We start from the raw sequence: 18,715 nt of genomic DNA, 5'->3' as shown, positions 1-18,715 counted from the left end.
TTGCACGCACAGATCGTATTTCTGTACTCTGGGAAAATAACAGGACTTACTTGCTTTTACAGACCAGGCAGGGGGACTTCTGTACTGGTGTCACACAGAAAGTCGTAGACTCCAAGACAAAACCTGCAGAGCACAGGGACTATTGGATCTTTGTGTAAAGTGACTGATGCTGCTTGAGAGGCAGGTGACAGGAAGGAACCGGGAGGTCTCGACGCCAAAAGACAAGGCCAGTTTTTTCCCCTCTGATAGGTACATGGCCCTGTTCGAGTCAGCAAGGTTATGTGAATGTAGGTGAATAGAAAGTGGCTCAGGAGCCATTAATGTTGAGGTACAAGTTTCCCTTTAGTGCATTACTGCTACAGATGTGGAATGTTTGCAGCCTTTTTTTTTTTTTTTCTTTTTGCACTTGTTTACAATTCCTGCACCAGCCTGACACCTCTCCATCCTTGCACCTGATACTCTTATTTTGGCTTCGCTTGTGTTAGTGCATTGGCTGCCTCATCTCTAATAGTCCTCAGGCTTCCCAGACTGTAACAAAATTTTTTCTACTGATGACGTAAACTGTATGACTGCTGCTCCGCGCTCTGGCAAATGTGCTGTGCCCGTTGCGGGGACGGGGCAGCAGGAGGTTTCGTACTATAGTCTTGCACTCTAAATTTTAGACTTTTTAAGCAGGTGAAAAAATAGAACTTTATTTTTAAATGAGGCACTTGTTCTGGGAATTCCTTTCCCCGCCCCGCTCTGGTTCAGGTTGTGGGACAGTGTTGGTGGGGGACTGTGGTGCACCCCCGACGCGGGCTGGGGGGTCCGCAAAGCTGCTGCCACCCCTCGCTTTTCTTCGCAGGCACTGGAGAGGGGCAGGGGCGGCGGAAACCGCCCGAGAGACGGTTGCCAGAGGTGTGCCCTTGGTTTATTCGAAATAAATTGTGACTTTCTAACCTCGGATGTGTCCTGGCTCTCCTTGGGGGGGGCGGGAGAGGGCAGCGCCCGCGCCTTCCCGCCAGCCCCAGGCCCGCCCACCTGGCCCCGCCCCCGCCGGCCCGGCCCCGCCCCGCGGCGCCGTGACGCAGCACGCCGGGCCGTTGCCAGGGTGACGCGCGAGGCCTGGCGGGCCGGGGGCGCGATGGCGGCGGCGGCGGCGGCGGCGCGGGCGGAGGGTGCCCCGCTGCCCGGCCCGCCGGGGGGCCGCCCGCGGCCCGTCTGCTCGCGGCCCTACTTCCTCGTCCTCATGGTCTTCGCCCACCTCTACGTCCTCAACGTGTTGGGGCTGCTGCTCTTCGTGCACCTCAGCGCCGGCGAGGCCGGCGGGCCGCCCGCCGCCCCCCCGCCGCCGCCGCCGCCGCCGCCCGCCCGCGCCCTCCCGCGCCTCGAGGGCATCAAGGCAAGGCCGCGCCGGGGGGGCCGGGGCCGGGGCCGGGGCCGGGGCCGCGCCGCTGCTCACCGCTGCTCTCCCCGCAGGTGGGCCACACGCAGCGGGTGGAGCTGGTGCCCGGCAGGGTCCACGCCGTGCGCACCCTCAGCCTCAAGCCGCTCCTCTTCGGTGAGTACTGGCCCCGCTGCCCGCCGCCCCCGGCCTCCTCCCCGCCGGCAGGGCAGCGGCGGAGACCGGCCCCGGCCCCCAGGCGCGCCGGTAGCGGGCAGGCGGCTCGGCGCCTCCCCCGGGGCTGGCTCGTGGGGTGACGGCCGGGCCGTCACCCGGTGCCGGGGCTGCGGGAGCGGTGCCCGTGGGTGCCGCAGGCGGGTCCGGGAGGTTTCCGCCGCCCGCGCTGCCGCGCCGGCTTCCACCTCCGCTGCCCTAAGGGCGGGGGGTCTGCCCCACGCCCGCCGCGGTCTTACACCCACTCGGGGGCAAATGACTTCTCGCGTGTTTGCTGCTCCTCCCTGCGCCGCTTTTCCTTGGGGCTGCGTTAAAAAGAGTGTGATTTTGTTCAAGGTATTTTGATACGGTATTCGCGGAGGTTACTTGTTCTGGATGGCCCACTTAGAAGAATTTGGAAGATTAACCTTTCCAGGTTTTTCAGATTCCCTTTAAAATACCATGAATAGACAGCTGATCACTGAAGAGGACCTCAAAGAAGCTGCTAAGTATTAAGAAGGGACAAGAGATCCCCACTTTTGGTAATAAATTGTAATAAAGCAATTTAGTGTTGGTGCTTCAGTGCTGAGGAAATGAGTAACGGGAGAATTGATAGATTTAATATCTTCCACCATTTTACATCCTCTTCTAGATTTATATTTATTTCTGGCTGCTCTGATACACAGCCACACGACATCCTTCTTTCGGATATTTTAAAACCACCTTTAACTTTCTGTGATTTTTTGCTGTGACTGGTAAAGTCTCATTAATTGAACTCTGTGTTCTGGAAATCCACTGAGAAGATACAAATTAATTTTTTGGGACAGATGATTACAAAATTCCTACTACTGCAAAGTCAGAGAAAACCTGTTGTCTCTGAAAATACAGCATTGAGAGTCTTTTAGATGCTTTCTCAATAATATAAGAAGAGGGGTTTTTTTCTGATTCCAAGTAGATTATACACACTGAAAGCCTGGCCATAAATCAGGCAGGTTTCTTATTAAACTCCTTTAATGCAATAAGTATCTGGAAGAAATATACAAAGTTCTTTTGTTGTTCCTACATATGTGGTACTCATAGTATGCAAATTTCTAAGTGGATTTCTGTCTGACATTCAGTAAATGGACACACCAACCTGGAACTGATACCCCACAGTGTTCACAAAACTGACGTCATTACCAGAACCATGGTCTAGGGCAATCGCTCTGTTTTTTGCTCAGGAAAACTCCTGTTTCCACCTTCTCTGCCCTACCCGTACTGCTTAGGTAAAAGAGTTGATCCTGGCCTGCAAGGAAGCTGCTGAAGTTGAGAAAAGACAGGTTGGTCCCAGCAGCGGTAATCCCACGACTTTTAACTTGTCACTACGGCACCTCAGTCAGTTCTGGGGAAAGCTTTGCTCCCTGAGGGTGGTATCATGGACAGCAACGGACATCTAACATTTGAGATGCCACGCGAGTCTCTTCTCCTTTGTCCTCTGATAGGGAGTCCCTTATTTAGAAACTGCAACTCGCAAGACAGCTCTTATCTCCTGGATGAACCTGACGGGAGCCAGCTCTGACTTTAAAAGACTTCCAGAGGCTTCTTTATCTATGCAAACAGTACCAATCTAAATCAACTGTTTTTAAAAAAAAAAAAAAAACTAATCTATTGCATCTCTGTTGTTTAAATTAGTGGAAGCGCGTGTTTAACTGGGTTGTGTTAGACAAAACCAGAAGTCACTAGCAAAGAAGGACTCTTGAATTTCTGAGGATTTTACTTAACACAAAGTGTTGCGGCATGTGAGAGCCAATTTAAGGAAATAAGTGGCTGGTCTGTGATCTTTGCTTTCAGCAGAGCAGGCTGTAGTGGGACTACAGCAGCGGATGGCTCGTTAATGATTTAATGTGAGCTCTGTGCTTTGGAGCATGGCACCGTAGGGGAACTTGCGGTTTGTTTTTAAATGTGGGTAAGCCATCTGCATTGAACCCAAGCGTATTTCATGGAGCTATGAAAAAGTCCCTGCCCTGTTTTTTCCCCCTCTGGCTACGAGATGTCGTTTCTAAAGCTTGTAAGTCAGACCATCTGTGCACTTTTTAGTTAGGAAACACTAGTAATCAAATAATCCTATTAATGGAAAACAAGTATCAGACAAAGCCTTTTCAACCTTCAGAGCTTTTATATGTTCTGTTATGTTTTCCAAATGCAGCCTGTTCAGAAGATACTGCCATTGCAGGGACCACCTGGCAGCGGATTCTGTGGATTGGGTGGCAGTTTGCAAGGCAAGGCAGCAGGGAGGAATAGAAATAGGAAATCTCGCCGTGTTTTTCTTCCAAGCCTCAGGGAATAGAAGTAATCACTGCACAAATGTCAGGATGCCGCTGAATTTCAGGTTGAGTGTCTGAATGCTCGTCTCAGCCCACACTAAATCTGAAGAGGAGATCACATCAGGGGTTGTTGGTGTGCTTTACGAGCACAGGGAGGCAATGTGTCTCCATCAAACTGCATGGCTGTCTCCACAACCGAGACTGCAGGCGTCATGAACAAGGCAGAACGTGTTTCTCACAAAAGCTGTTTTTCCCCTTATTTCCTTATTTCAGTCCCAACTTGAATCCAGTGTAGAAAACTTTCCATGGACAGTGCTTTGTTAGGCAGTAGAAATACGACTTGTTTTCTCATTTGGGGATTTGCTGTTTTCTGCTCTGTGGGCTGGAGTGTAGAGCTATAGCTGTGTTTACCCCTGCAGGGAATTGCAGTCATACTTACTCGGATGAGAGAATGAGCTGCAGAGAACTTTTAAGGGACCCGGCATTGCCAGGGTGGGTTCGTCTCCCCCTTAATTTACCCCGGACTGTTCAAGAGTAAAGTATTTGCTCCATTACACAAAAAGCATCACTTAGCAGTCAGGGAGACTTCGTGTAATCTCTCTGAACAGAAAGCAAGCAGGCACTTGGACAGGATCAGTGTCTCAAGGTCAAATAATGAAGCTGAATGGCTGTCAACTTGGATGATGAGAACTAGAAGGAGCTGTTATTAAAGGTCTCTTCCAGTTTGTGCTCACCTGCAGAGTTCAGTTCAGTTTTGTTGTGACGTTGGATCCTACACAAAGCCATCCATCTCAAGTCCTGGGTCTGCAGAGCCTTGCAAGAGGAATATGTTAAATCTGCATCCTTAAGCTCTGTCTCAGTAAAAGAGGGATCTGTAGTGAGGCCCTATCTGTGGACTATGACTGCTTTGAATCACCTAAAAATATTGTATATCTCCAAAACACCAGCTGTCAGGGAAAGGAGTTTTCTAGCCATAGGGAAAGGAGCAGTTTCTTATTGTTGGAATTGAGATTTTTCAGACCTTCCGGCCAGCCTGTTCAGGGCAGCGGTGATGTTTCCACCTCCGCACTGCCTGGTGCAGGTTCCTGTTCTTCTGCCAGGCGTAGGCCTTGTTCACCACCACTTTGTCACTCTGTACTTCGCCGCTTACAACAAAGACCCCTGTGTGAGTGCCTCTCATGATGTTGTGAACGCAGGTAGCATCTATGTCCAGCCACTGCTGGAGCCTGGCAGGGATTTCGGTTCTGAGAAGTGGGCCATGCTTCAGGACTTCCACCCGGGAGGGGTCCAGGTCAAAGTCCGAGATGGTGGTAGTCGTGTTCTTCCTCAGGATTCGGATTTTCACTGCTGCAGGGATTGGAAAAAGAGCTGTTAGTTCTGTTTACTTTTCATACCTCTTACCTACTTAAACACGCAGCCAATGCAAGGCTTTCTTGCCATTTCTGTAATGTGGTGACACATCCATCCAACTGCTTGTAATTGCAGTGAACTTGTAAAAGTTCTCATTTGAGGTTAGTTTCCAGTACTGAACACCATTCTTCTCACTCCGCTTTTCTCATGAGAGTGGCGAAGGCGTACCAGCACCACTGCACGGGCAGAAACCCGGTAGGAAGCCGGGGCACAAGCAAATGGATCCATCAAAGTCCTGCTCTTGTGCAAATTACTTGATTTTCTCTGAGCTGGGATTTCAGGAGGTGGCATGACTGCCAGCTGCCCAGGATTTTTAACTTCTTTTTTTTTCATGAAGGATGAGTGCCTGAATTCAGGACAGTATCTTGAAAACTTCCTGCCAGCTGATTGAGCAGAGCCAGCGCTGCCACCTGCTTGGGCTAGGAGAGGGAGAGTGGCATTACTAGAACAACAGTACTGAAGTCTGAAATAACTAACGTGGCGTTTGCTAAAGGTTTTTATGGGCATCAATTGAAATGTTGGTCTCCAAGGCAAAACCACAGTAGTGCTTGTATTTAGCAGCCACAGACCAAAATTAAATCAGAGCCCGCAGAAATAAAGCAGGTCTTCACCTTCGGTGCTGCCTGGAGCTGGGCCCTCCTGCTACCTTACAGGTAAGTTGGGACCGGAAAATCCCTGGGATTTGCTGAGAAAGCTGCAGTTCCTCCAAGTCAGTTTGTTATGGCAAAGCCATTTTTTGTGCATGCCGCTACTTGGCTGCTGGAGGGAATGGCAGCAACTGAGAAGAAGAGGAGGGGGTACTCACCAAAATCATTGGCACAGAGGTTTTCTAGGATCTCCCTGGCAGTGCTGGCCTCCTCAAGCTCGCAGTCCTTGCAGCTGGCTCGGGGCACTGCTGCAACAGAAATTTGGTTGTAACACCCCTGTCAAGCTTCACTGGAAAAGACATAATGCAATTTTGAGATCTGCGAGTGGTGGCTTGCTGTTTCCAAGTGGTGCTTCCTCCCGAGCTACCCAGTCCCTGGAGAGACAGCTTAGGCTGCCAGGGTGGGAAGTGTTAAGCTCTCCTTTCTGTGGCTGGGGCAGACGCTGCTTGTCGTGCTTTGTTTAGGCTTGTGTGTGTTGCTGCATGTTAAAGCAGCAGTGAAAATGCTTAATGAAGATCTCCTAGTTTGGATGAAACAGTAAAGCCATTGGTTTGGCCAGACTCCATTCAAGTGATGCTGAAATGAGGCGTCTGTTCTCCCCTTAACGGCTCTTGAATCTCCCCCAGTGTTCATCAGTATCTGGGTATGTAATTTAGTCTTCCAGTCTTAAAGATTTTTTTTTCTTGTGTAACTCATGTCTGCAGAGGCTTATGCCCCTTTGTGGTGTTTCCTAACGTTGAAAGAGAAGGCTTGCAAAACATTTCTTTTTGCATGTTTGTTTAAACCCTGGACACAGCCAAAAGATCAGGGCTGCAGCTCCTTAGTTCCGCTGGAAGCACATCTCGCTGCCTGGAGCCTGCACACAAGCTGTGCCTGATCGTTAGGCTTTTACAGCGATTTCTTTCCCCTGCCCCAAACTCCGCATGGTCTGCTGGCACCTGGGGAGCTAATGAATACAGTAGAGGGGGGAACAAGCTGCAGTCAATGTTACGCTAATTTTCTAGACATGGTGGAGTTCCCAGAGAGAACAAAACTAAAATTTTTAATTTTTTTCTTTTAAATACAGCTTAAAAATGGAAATATTAGGAATAGAAACAAGGCATAGGCCCATCCTTCTGAGCTTTCAGTGTTACATATCGGAAAACATATGAGGAAAAAAAGCCCCTTACTTCTCCTGCTCGAGGAATTTTCATCCGTGGAGACTGCTGCGATGCACAGGTCATGATCTGCAGGAAACTTGTTGCAGTTCAGGATTTCGGGCCAGGGGTAGCCGTAACAAGCCATGACGGGTGCGCAGCTTCTCTTGACGGCTTCGCACAGGCTGCGGCAGGGGTAGATGAGCCTGGGGAGGGGATGGGGATTGCAGCACCTCTAGACTCCTCCTGGCAGCAGGCTGAGGGTCGAGCCCTGGCACCGCGCTGCTGCCGCACAGGGCTGTGTTGCACACCGTAGCGCTAGCAGAGCTATTTTGGGGCCTTTGTTGTGTTTTGAACATTTATGCCCAGGAAGCAAACAATGAATTTCTGAGGATAGGAGGGATGAGGCTGTTCGATACAGGCTTCTGCCAGAAGCCCTTCTCCTGCAGGGATCTCCTCTAGCTGTGTAAGGGCTGCTTACCTTACAGGTGCCTGCTTAGATACCCGATTTCCTTAGCAGCTCTGTACTTTGATGGCTGCACCAGAGAACTGGAGATTTTACTCTCCTGCTGGCACTGTCAGGCTGAGAAAGCCCCTGCGTGGTCAGGGCAGGAGCTGGGAAGGGGAGTGCAGGGGAGGTGGGAGGTGAAGCTGGTGGGTGCCAGCAGCTACCGCAGCGAGCAGGGGGGGCGGCCAGGGGAGACAGCCGGTGGGAGAGCAGGAAACTCCAGAGAAGCAAATGTAATGTTCCTGCTCCTGCGAGATGAAATGCTCATGTTTCACTTCCAGAGGGGAGGTCCCTGCTGGGTAATGCAATTGCCCCTCACCGAGAGGGGCAGCACGACTTCTCGGGGACTGCGCTGATCACATTGCATGCGTTTTCTCCCAGGAGGCAAATGCCGTTGCGCTCTTGGGGAGTGTTACTTGCTACCGCTGAAGTAACTTGTAAAAACTTCTTACCTGTCCAAGCAGATTGGTGCAAAGAGGGAGCAGAGGAAAATCCTAGCGTCTGGGTGGCACTCCCTGGCCAGCAAGGGCAGCCAGCTGGAAGACTGCTGGATCACTTCTGTCATGGTCTCGTGCTCCAGCAGGTTGGGAATCCTCATCTCGGAGTAGCCGATATCGTAGCACAAGGCCATGCGGTGTGGAATGAGCGTGCAGCTGGAGGATCTCCTCAGGTAGCTCGCCCAGGCTCCTGGAGAGCCCCAGAGCAGCAGGTGCACCAGGAGACCCAGCAGCCATGGGCCGCCCAACCTCGAGGTCTGCCTGCGGTGGGCCGTGACCATGCTCGGAGCGAGCTGGGAGCGGGCGAACGGGTGGCGCACCCCGGACTGAGCTGCTCCTGGCTGTGGGATGCCTTTTATAGTCTACGAGCCACCTCTCTGTCAATCCATCCTCATTAAGTGCGGCCCTTTCAGAGCCCTCATGGGGAAGACAATGCACCAATTTTCATTTGCCAGAGGCCCTGATTGTTTGGATTTTAGCAGGGGTTTGGCTTAGATCAGCAGGTGTGGAAATGAGGGCAGTTGGGGAGGGATGAATGACTTGGTCCATGTGTCTTGGGGCTCTTTCAGCCGAGATTGAATCTCTGTTTGACACCAGTGCTCCAACCCATCCCCATTCTCTTGCTCCGGGATTAGTCATTATTTCATAAACCCCAATGTTTTCCTCTCTTTTGTTTTTTGTAAAAGCAATCAAGTGTTGCTCAAAGTCAATTAGGAGGCATTTGTTTAGCTGGATCTATTGTTGAGCAGGCAGGAGATAGGATGGTCTCACAGCCAGAAGTTAACTGTTTCGGAGAGCTGAGGGTAGAGAGGAACTAATTTGCAGCTGTGGAGCCAGGTTGTTTGCAGACAGGATTGGCAGCGCTTAGTTGGATACCCCCTCACCTTGCAACCTGTGTGACAGAGCGTGCTTTCCGGTTAACAGAATCTTTACTTCGTTACGAAATCCCGTTACTACTGCTAAAGAGCGGGATTGTCCTTCCTCCAGCACGTAATTAAGATTCCAGAAGCTGTCATTATTGTAGCCCAGTTTGGGGAACTGGAAGTACTGGGGGCATTGCTTGCCAGTGCACACGGTTCATTCAGACCTGGTGCTGTGCCATGAGGTTCAAACCGGCCAGCGGAAGCTCAGGCTCTGAAGCATCCTCTGGCACAAGGACCCTGCGCTGCCTGTGGCGGAAATTGTTTCCTCGGAGGGTGTTACAGATACAGCTGGCTGCATTGTGTTTCTGGGGCTTCCCAGGAACATCTCATTTTCTCCAGGGCTAGTTCTGGTCTGTACTTAGCAAGAAGCCAACTGCTTATTGACAGTTTGAGCTGATAGGGTTGATTTAAGGTCATGGAAGTAATTAACTTCTTTTTTTTTTTCCCCCTTTGAGTATTGCTGCTATAGTGGAGATATAATGTGTCCTTGGCACATACCTCCAGGAGCTCTAGGGGACTGCGATTTGGAGAGCAGGACCTTGGGCCTAGGAGCGCTTAAACCTGGCCTGCTTGGGTGGTTTTTCTTTCCCTCTTCAAAAGTCTCAGCAGCTGGTAACAAGATCCTCGTAGCAGTGACAGACATCAGCCAGAAGGATCTTCTGGCCCACAGTGTAACAGTGCTGTGGAACTGGACCTCGCCAGCACTTTGCAAGTGCGTGCCCAGTGCACCTTGCAGCTAGAAATCTCTTAGCTTCATAGTCATTGGTGGATTTCTCTGCATTTAAATTTGCTTGGGATCTTGGTATTGCATGATTGCTGCTGGTGTCATGCTGCAAAGGAAAGCTGGTGATACTGGGATGCTACCTGGGTACGGAGCGTGGCATCTGCCACGTGCGGTGTCTTCCCCTGTAATAATAAATTTGAAGACCATTTTTAGTGGGGGATCAAGGGAATGAGTGGGAATAAGTTTGGAAGTTGCTTCCTTGCTGTTTGAGTTTCATAGTAGAGCACGGTGCCAGGCTCCCCGAAAAGGCATTTGCTTTTGTGCAAAGTGCTGTCCTGTCCGTGTGAGAGCAAGGAAGCCTGAAACCCTGGCCATCACCACTACCCACCACAAAGGTTTTGGCCTGCCTTCCTGTAGAGCAGCAGTTCTCAGACTGTGATCCACATGTCACCTTTGAAGTGATAATATGCAGTGATATGCATGTGTTTTTTCACTCCTTTGTCCATTGTTGTTTCTTCGAGAGAGTTTAAGGGCTTGACCCCTGGATCCAAACATTTAGGAACTGCTGCTGTAAAAATACCCGGCTCCAGCAGCTCAGGTGTGTGGTGTATGCTCTTTGAGAGCTCTTCTGGTAGAAGGCTGAATGTGTTTGAATGTCCCAAACTTAGGCAGTTTCTAAATTTCCCCCCCCACCTCTTTTTTTTTTTTCCCTCCTTCTGAGTGGCCTGCCATCAGTATGGGGTCCCGCTGTAACAGTTCCTCAGTCTTTGTTGCTGCTCACACTTTTGCTGCAGAAATTCCCGAATTCCTGACAGAGGAGGAGTGCAAGCTCATTGTCCATCTGGCACAGCTGAAGGGGCTGCAGAAGAGCCAGATCCTGCCAACGGATGACTATGAGGAAGCCATGGAAATGATAGAAATCAGCCAGATGGACATTTTCAATCTGCTGGACCACAATCAGGATGGGCAGCTGCAGCTCAAAGAGGTAGAGTGTGGGACAGACTGGGGGAGGTTTGCTGGGGGACCCTCTGGCAGGTCCCCTCCTCAGATGGTCTCTTGATTACTCATGTGCTTGGGTAGGGCCAGACCCCAGTATATACCAATCAATATTTGCTTGATTTTATGTCTCGAGACTAGTGCTGGCCTTCAGCATGGAAATTTCTCAGGGAATGTGCAGCAGTTGTCATGCTATTGGGAGGCAGCAATGGTCCTTGGCAGGAGATGTGTGTTTTGAATATGCTGGGTAAAATGTTCCTTGTGCTGTGGGTTTCCTCTTGCTGGGTGTCCCGGGGAAGTGAGTTTGTAGCGTAGGCACTGCTTTGTGCAGCCTGTGGGGAGCTGACTGTGCTCATTTTACCAGATCCCAGCAAAGCCACCCCTATTAATGACCCTGGAGGGTCATAATGAGCACCTTGTCCACAGCTCTTCAGCACCCTTGCCCTGTGTGGCAGGGTGCATCAGGGCAGGCGCTGGCAGTTCAAAGATGTCCCTCCCCAGGCTCCCGTTTCAGGTAAGGCTGGGGATGTGTACTATCCTGTGGGCAGCAAGCGTTGTGGAGTATGGGGAACTGCGCCAGTGACAACCCAGCACGAGGCTCCTTTCTCTGGAGGTCAGAGCCTGCTGAGAGCTCTCCGAGATACTGCATCCCTCTGTTCACATGGAAAGGAAGTGTTTTGTTCCAAGCCCTTATCTTGGACAAGTAAAAGCATTCACTTTTATCATCAATAGCTTAACTTTCCTTCAAGAGAAAGAGCTGTGCCCCCTCCATCTGACTGGTTAATCGAGTCCCAGCAGCCATTTGCCATGATCTAAAGTGGAAATAACAGTGTGCATCAGCCGCACAGTGTGTGTGGCTGCCAGATGATTCCCACTCCAGTCTTCTTTCTGCAGAGACATGCTGACGCCTGCCTGGCCAATGCTCTGCAGAGGAGAGCCCGCTAGGCCTCAAGCAGGGAATCTGTAGGGTTTCATTAGTACAAGAAACCAGTGCCCGTTGTTGATCCATTTCTAAATTTCAGGTGTTGACCCACACCCGGCTTGGGAATGGCAGGTGGATGACCCCTGAAAATATCCGGGAGATGTACACTGCAGTCAAGGCTGATCCTGATGGGAACGGTAAGAGCAGCTCCATGGGAATCCGTTTGCCCTCAGCACGCTGGACGCCTTGCACAGTCGTGAGGGGCAGAGCAAGGGCCGTGTTCCTGCCCAGGCCTGTTTCTCTAGATGTGTTCTTCAAAGGAAAACAACACTGCTTTGGAGACCTTCACAGGAAAGTAAATTCAGTGTAAACGTCTCATCACAGCCCTCCTGCCCCTTCATCACCAGTCTAGCACCAGACTAGTTCCACCACCTGGGCGTGGATCTTGCAGAAGCAGGACCAGAACACAGCTCTGCACTCCCTCTCCCCTGTCAGACCTGCCTTGGTCCGTGCCCTGCTGTAACAGGACCTTCAGGGTGCGCTTCTTCTCCTGTGGTCTGAGAGACTGCTCTGGCTCTGACTATGAAGCTCTTGTTACCTGGGCTGCAGGTTTTAAGGTGCACCCTCCACTGAACCTCTGTTTTCAGGGAGACTTCTGCAGCAGGCTGGGAGCGCCACATCAATAGCAGGGGAGGGCGGAATAAGTGGAGGTGGTCTTCCTGGTCAGCCTTTGTTGCTGACCCCCTTCTCTGCCGCTGCAAACTCTCTGTATTCCATGAGGTCACTTCTGCTCCACCTGCCCCCCATCTCCCAAGGGCTCCTGCTGGTCTGGACATGCACTCTAACCTCTGCTGCTCTAATTAGAGTGGCCTCAATTAAGCAACTCTCCATTTCCTAATCAAATTAAGTGAACGCACAGGCTCTGCACGCTCTCTTCCAGTGACCTGGCGTTGAGAGCTGCCCAGGAGGAGCTGCTTTGGAGTTGAAGCAGTACCCATGTGAATGCCTAAATATCCGGAGGGCACCCTGTGCCCCGCTCCTTCAGGCCAGTGGCGTTCTTGGCAGGGGTAGGAGCGTATGACTGAGTCCTCAGTGGCTTTTCCACTGTTCTGGACATTAACAAATGAAAGGTCCTGTTAAAGTGCTCTTGGCAGGACCTTGCTTCCAGAGAGCTGCTTCCCTCCGTTGTTAGATTGGTACGTGACACCAAAAGACCAGGTCACAACCTGGATGTGGCACTGCATCATCACTCCACGCAGTGGAGTGATGAGAAGTGGGGACAGGGAGACGCTAGAAATAATAATGGGCTGGATAATTTGGTCACGACCACTGGCACCTGAGGAACTGTCCCAGGCTGACCCTGGTTGGCTGGTCCTTCCTTCTGCCAGAGGGTGCTGTGTGCCCCAGGAGCAGAGCTGGCACCGCAGCAGCACTGGGTTTGTTGCGTGAGCGCTCTCCACTTACAGCCCGCAATGCACGCTGGCTGCCGGGCAGCACACTGCAGCACTCTGCACGCTCTGGTCCCAGGGACCTGGTCCCCAGTGCAGGGCTTCCTTCTTCTTCAGAAAGGGGAAACAACAAATGTGAGGATTTTTCTGAAGCTGACAAAGGCGAAAGTCCATCCCTTGCCGAGTCCAGCTGAGTCCAAACAAGAAATACCTGTTTTAGCAGAAACCACTTTTTACCTCTCACTTTTCTGTTATTTCTTACGCAAGATCATACTCTTGTATTTCTCACTCGTGTTTTGCAATTGCAATAATGCAGAAGAATGTACCTCTTGTTTTGGGTTTGGCTTTTTTAAATTGCCATGCAAGGTGGTGTAGAAAATGTGGTCTGAGGTGTCCCACTCTGCTTTTAAAGGTGTCTATTTAAATGAGTAACAAGCCCCAAGGCGTCAGGTGGCACAGGCTTTTTAACTGTGGCATTGCATGTTAGAACTGTAGTGGCTATTTCTCTCTTTTGATGGATTGTTTTGCGTGTTTTAGGAGCTTTTTAAAGTTCAAAATGGTATTTTGCCTGTCCCAGTGCTGACCCTGCACGGCAGCTAACAGTTCACTTTTGCAGGTTGCTATATGCCCTCTACCCAGCTAAAGGGGAGAGCGTTCCTGAGAGCGTCTGTAATGCTGCACATACGGGGTGCAGCTCGAGGTGGGCACAATGGTGGACCCTGAATGGGGTTTGTTTGAGGAAGGCAGTTTCTGCAGTGCCCTCAGCTGGTGGTTTCTCCGAGTACAGGACGCCAAGAGCTATTACCTGCACCAGAGTCAGCCAGCTTTTCCTCTCTTCCCGTAGGTGTGCTGAGTTTGGAGGAGTTCAAACAACTGAATATCCGTGATTTCCACAAGTACATGGGAAGCCAGAAAGTGAAGATGAGTGACTTGGTGCGCAACAGCCAGCACACCTGGCTGTACCAGGGCGAGGGGGCACACCAGGTCATGAGAGCCATACGGCAGAGGTAAGGGCCAGACAGCCAGGCAGTTGGGTTTGTGTAGGCACGAGGACCACCTGTGCTGGGAGGGCCAGTGGCAGACTTGCTAATATTCACACTTCCTAATTGCGTTAAAGTCTTTGGAGTATAAAGGACAATGAACACAGACACGAAACGGGGAGAGGAGGTTTTCATTAGAAGAGGAATTTGTATTGTCCCGTGGAAAAGGAAAAAGAAAAATCAAACCTTTCAGCATCTCCATTCACTTTTGGGAACAGCCCTATAAAACCAAGAAGACTTGGCATTATATGAAATAATTCATTCTAATTAGTAAATGAGCTTACTGGGAGAAACTGCCTGTTTCTAATGCTGTCTGAGTGCCAGTTGTTATTGTCATTTGCTTTAGTTACTCATGCATTTCACTGAAACCTGTCTTAGCTGTTCAGAGCCGACTTTTTAACAAGCACGACTTCACCTCAAGTAAGTCGAGTTAGTTTAATCCTCCAAGCACACATATTGCAGGGCAGCTCACGGCAGACAGGAGAACCTCTTACCTTCCCTTCATCTCAGATTTGGTGCTGGGAAGTGTTGAAACCCAGCACGCAGGCCAAATTGTTAAGCCGTGGTGAGTTTCATATAATTGGCTGGAGACTCTCTTGTTCTTGTGTTGCTGGTCCTTTCCCAGAACAAGGGTGGATAAAATCTGTCCCGAGGCTTGAAAACGGCTGTTGGCCACTCATTCTCTTCAGTGTGTTCCAGCGGGAGAATGGGGTCGCATATTGCCTTGATTAGAGCAGACTGTGGCTGCCACCTTCTCCGTGCCAGCTAGCCAGCGCACACAGGCATCGGCATACTGCTTTTACACTCTTCAGTTGGCCAGTGTTACGAGGACATGAAGACATAGCACTGAAGGAGGCTGTTACAGTCCTCCCTGGGATCGTGTGGTGCCTGGAGGGGCTTTGCCATCCTGCCTGGGTGCCACGTTCCCCCTGCGCTTGCCCCCGAGGCTTTCACTGTTCCAGATTCTCAGAGCTCTGAGTGTTCTTTGGCAGGTCTCGAGAGGTACCTGCTTGCCTTGGGGATGATCTCAGATGTAGCAGCGGAAAAATCCCAGAGCAGGAGGGCTCCGGTCTCCTTGATCACTTCCAGTGCCCCTCTGCCCTGGGGGGAGGCTGCTGAAAAGGCAACAGGGAAAGGTGAGTTAGGTGACAAGAATATTCCTAGAGCTAGTCTCTCGTTCACTCTCAGCAGGGGCCCTGTGCTTTGCTAACTGTCCCCGAGGTCTGTAGGTGGTGTGCAGGCGTCCAGAGAAGCGATGAGATGGCACATGAAGGCTCCAGGGACACACACGGAAGGGATCTTGCTGAGCAAGCAAAATCTTCCTGAAAGCAGTCCTGCTGGAGATGCACCCTTCGGTTTTGGGGTTTTTTTAATTAACCTTGACGAGGACTTTCTGAGCTGATGCTGATGGTCCAACAGATCTGTAAGGACCTAGTTATCTCTTGGCATGCTTGCTGCAGCCCATCCATCTCTCCGGTCTGTTGGGGAAGGGGGTTATCTTTTGCTGAATTTATTCGGTGCTTGGGAGTAGCAGCCGACCAGGATGATGGTGCTTTACCCTCACCTGCTCTGCTCTCCTCTTCCCCAGGGTAATGCGCCTGACTCGCTTGCCCCCCGAGATTGTGGAGCACAGCGAGCCCCTCCAGGTTGTGCGGTACGACCAAGGAGGGCACTACCATGCCCACATGGACAGTGGCCCCGTCTTCCCCGAGACTGCCTGCAGTCACACCAAGCTGGTCGCCAATGAAAGCGCTCCCTTTGAGACCTCCTGCCGGTAAGGTCTGCCCTGGCACAACCTGGAACGCGCTAGAGAAGAGGTGTGGAGAGCTGTTTCACCTCACCTCGCGTGGGGCTCAGTGCTCAGGTTGTGGGCTAGCAAACCAGATCTTGAGATTGCTGGCTTGAAGGGGGAGGTGGATGAATCCTGTGGGCCCATGTGAGGAGGGCAGAGTTGTTCTGCGGAGCTGCTGAGCCATCCCCACCTGAGGCTAGAAATGCATTGCGGGTGGGGGTTTTCTTTGTTGTCCTGGTCTTGTCCTTGGAGAAAAGCGGATGATGTAAATCACGTAACTTGCGATGTCTTGGAGGAACCACTGTATGTGTGGTGGAGGGGTAGGGTATGGACAGCCCCTGTGTGTCTCCTCCTGTTCCAGTTGTGTCCCCTGACAGCCACTCTGTCTTGCAGGTATGTGACAGTGCTGTTCTACCTGAACAATGTGACTGGGGGAGGCGAAACAGTTTTTCCTATAGCTGATAACAGGACGTACGAAGAGATGGTAAATGAATCTTGCCTACATGTTACCCCTGGGGATTTTGAGTCCCTCTTTGAATGTCTTCATTTGCTGTTGCTGCGGAAGGGGTCTGGTGTGCAAGATTGGTGGATGTTAGCCTTTGTAGCTAGAACATCGGGAAGCTGTGTCCCTCTGACGCCAAGGGAAGAGGCGCAGGACTTTGACAGCTGCAGCTCTTCCCGCTCAGAGGTGTAAGGGGCAGTCTGTTGGCCTTGCTGCCATAATGCGGGTCCTGCTCTCTTCTGTCTGGGCAGGTTTCCTGAGACTAAGTCTTGGCAGGTATGTTGTGCTCCTGTCAGGCAACGTGTTAAGGAATGGGTGGCTGCTCAGAAACAGGTCATGGACCTCCAGGGGGCTGAAACTGACTGCTCCGGGTGTGTTGTGAAAGCCCTGTCCTGCTCAGCGTCAGCCTTGAGCTGTCCCTGTGGGGTGTTCAGGCAAAGGGTGGGATGACGGCTGGCAGCAGAGGCAGCCCAGTGCATGTGCTTCATTCCAGCCCCATTTGCGACACCTTCTCTGTGGTTTCTTGCCAGTCTTTGATCCAGAACGACATTGACCTGCGAGATACTCGGAAAAACTGCGACAAGGGCAATTTGCGAGTGAAACCTCAGCAAGGCACTGCTGTCTTCTGGTACAACTACCTGTCAGATGGAGAAGGTACGGTCCCGTTTCAAGACTCAGCTCTTAGGAGGGGTAGGACTGCAGGAGGTGACAGCCATCTTCTTGCTGCGGCTGGGAGCTCAGAAGAGAGCCCAAGGGTGGTAGCTGCCTGCTAGTGGGAACTGTGGAGTCTGCTTGTCACCAGCTGGGTAGGAGCTTCCCGACTCTGAAGGGCCTTTGTTTACAGGCAGTAGGTCAGTGGCTCCTGATGTCTTTGGGGGACAGGACTAGCTAGCAAACAAAGACCTTGGCTGCACTAGCCATCGCCAGCTGCCTCCCATCCCACTGTGCGAGCTGAAACTCCTGCTGGAACTTGGTCTGCAATTCAAAATGTTTCACTGATGTGGTGTTGCCCAAAGGGGTGGGGAGGGGAGGTAGACAAAGGCACAGCCATCAGCGCTACAGCACAGGCAGGCACGGCCCACCCTGTGCAAGGCTCTGCTGTGCTTGGGGCCATGTCCTGTGTTATAGCTCAGCCGCAGCCTGATGATATGTGTCCTTGGGGCTGTTTTTCTCACAAAGCCTAGCGCAGTTTTCCCTGACAGCCAGCCTGGGGGATTGACATGAATATTCCAGGCTGCTGGTGAGTATGACTCCAGCATGTTTCGAGGGCAGGTTTTGAGCAGTGCTGGGAGGAAGGAGTGTAGCATCCCAGCTACCCTGGGAGCAGCCCATGTTTCCATCTCTAGAAAATCCCCAGAGGAAATCACAAGACCAGTGTTTGGGCTGTTGGATGATATTACCAAGACCATCGCTGTCGTGTAAGAAGAGCCCTGTTGTGTTTTTATGAGCAAATTGTTCCTAAATGGAAGGCGGCTGCTGATGCAAGTCTGCCACAGAAAAACCATGGGACCTCTGTAAAGAGAGGATCATTTAGAACTGCTGAAATGCAATCTCTAAAATGGCCGTGAGCCTCTGACTTCCATGCGCCTTCTAGCAGCGGCACCCATCTCTTCCACACCAGCCTCCCCTTTTGGGAAGAGCTGAGAAAAACAGCAGTTGTGATGCAGAATGCGAGAGCCCCTTGTGCTAAGTGGAGACAGGGAGGCAAATGAGCATTTTGAACTCCTCGTAGGTGCTAGGGTGGGGTAGCGCTAAGATGGAGGGATGCCAGGAGGAGCCAACTCCTGTAAGATGTATCTGAGCTAAAATCCAGGCAGGCACTGTGGGCAGGAGAGCTGGTGCCAGCGTTTGCTGGCCGTGCCTCCCTGTGCGGTCCCGGCCGTGCCGGCCTGTGCTGCAGCACTCCTCGCCGCCTCCTAACGGGGCTTTGCTCCGCAGGCTGGGTGGGGGAGCTGGACGACTTCGCCCTGCACGGGGGCTGCCTGGTCACCCAAGGCACCAAGTGGATCGCTAACAACTGGATCAACGTGGACCCCAACCGCCGGCGGCAGCTGCAGTTCCAGCAGGAGATGGAGCGCTACGCGGGGGCCGAGGCCGGGGCCGGAGCCCCGGGCGAGTGGACAGTGGATAAGGCCTACAGCGGGGTGCACCTGGAGCTGTAGGGGCGCGGAGGGGGGGCGCGCAGGGGGGGCGCGGAGGGCCCGGCCGCGCGCACGTGGCCTTTTCCCGCGCTGGGCGGAGGGGCGGGGCCGCGGGCCACGTGCGCGGCGGGCCCGCGTCGCGCGCCAATA

General features: G+C 52.0%; 2 protein-coding genes across 2 annotated transcripts; one reads left to right on the top strand and one right to left on the bottom strand.

The window, feature by feature from the left end:
* Nucleotides 1–1,123: 1,123 nt before the first annotated feature.
* P4HTM (prolyl 4-hydroxylase, transmembrane) lies at nt 1,124–18,586 on the top strand. Its single transcript, XM_059823487.1, has 9 exons — nt 1,124–1,381; nt 1,459–1,540; nt 10,519–10,709; nt 11,743–11,839; nt 13,935–14,097; nt 15,719–15,904; nt 16,316–16,406; nt 16,955–17,078; nt 18,363–18,586. The coding sequence occupies exons 1-9, from the start codon at nt 1,124–1,126 to the stop codon at nt 18,584–18,586; spliced, it is 1,416 nt and encodes a 471-aa protein (XP_059679470.1).
* LOC104253702 (secreted frizzled-related protein 5) lies at nt 4,895–8,358 on the bottom strand. The gene is made up of 4 exons (XM_059823374.1): nt 8,033–8,358; nt 7,106–7,278; nt 6,095–6,184; nt 4,895–5,226 (listed from the first exon to the last, which is right to left on the bottom strand). Exons 1-4 carry the CDS (start codon nt 8,356–8,358, stop codon nt 4,895–4,897), a joined length of 921 nt encoding a protein of 306 aa, XP_059679357.1.
* Nucleotides 18,587–18,715: the final 129 nt, after the last annotated feature.

Source organism: Gavia stellata, chromosome 12, assembly GCF_030936135.1.
Source record: "Gavia stellata isolate bGavSte3 chromosome 12, bGavSte3.hap2, whole genome shotgun sequence".
NCBI lineage: Eukaryota > Metazoa > Chordata > Aves > Gaviiformes > Gaviidae > Gavia > Gavia stellata.
The sequence above is the reverse complement of the archived record's forward strand: the minus strand, read 5'-3'. Positions and strand labels throughout refer to the sequence as shown.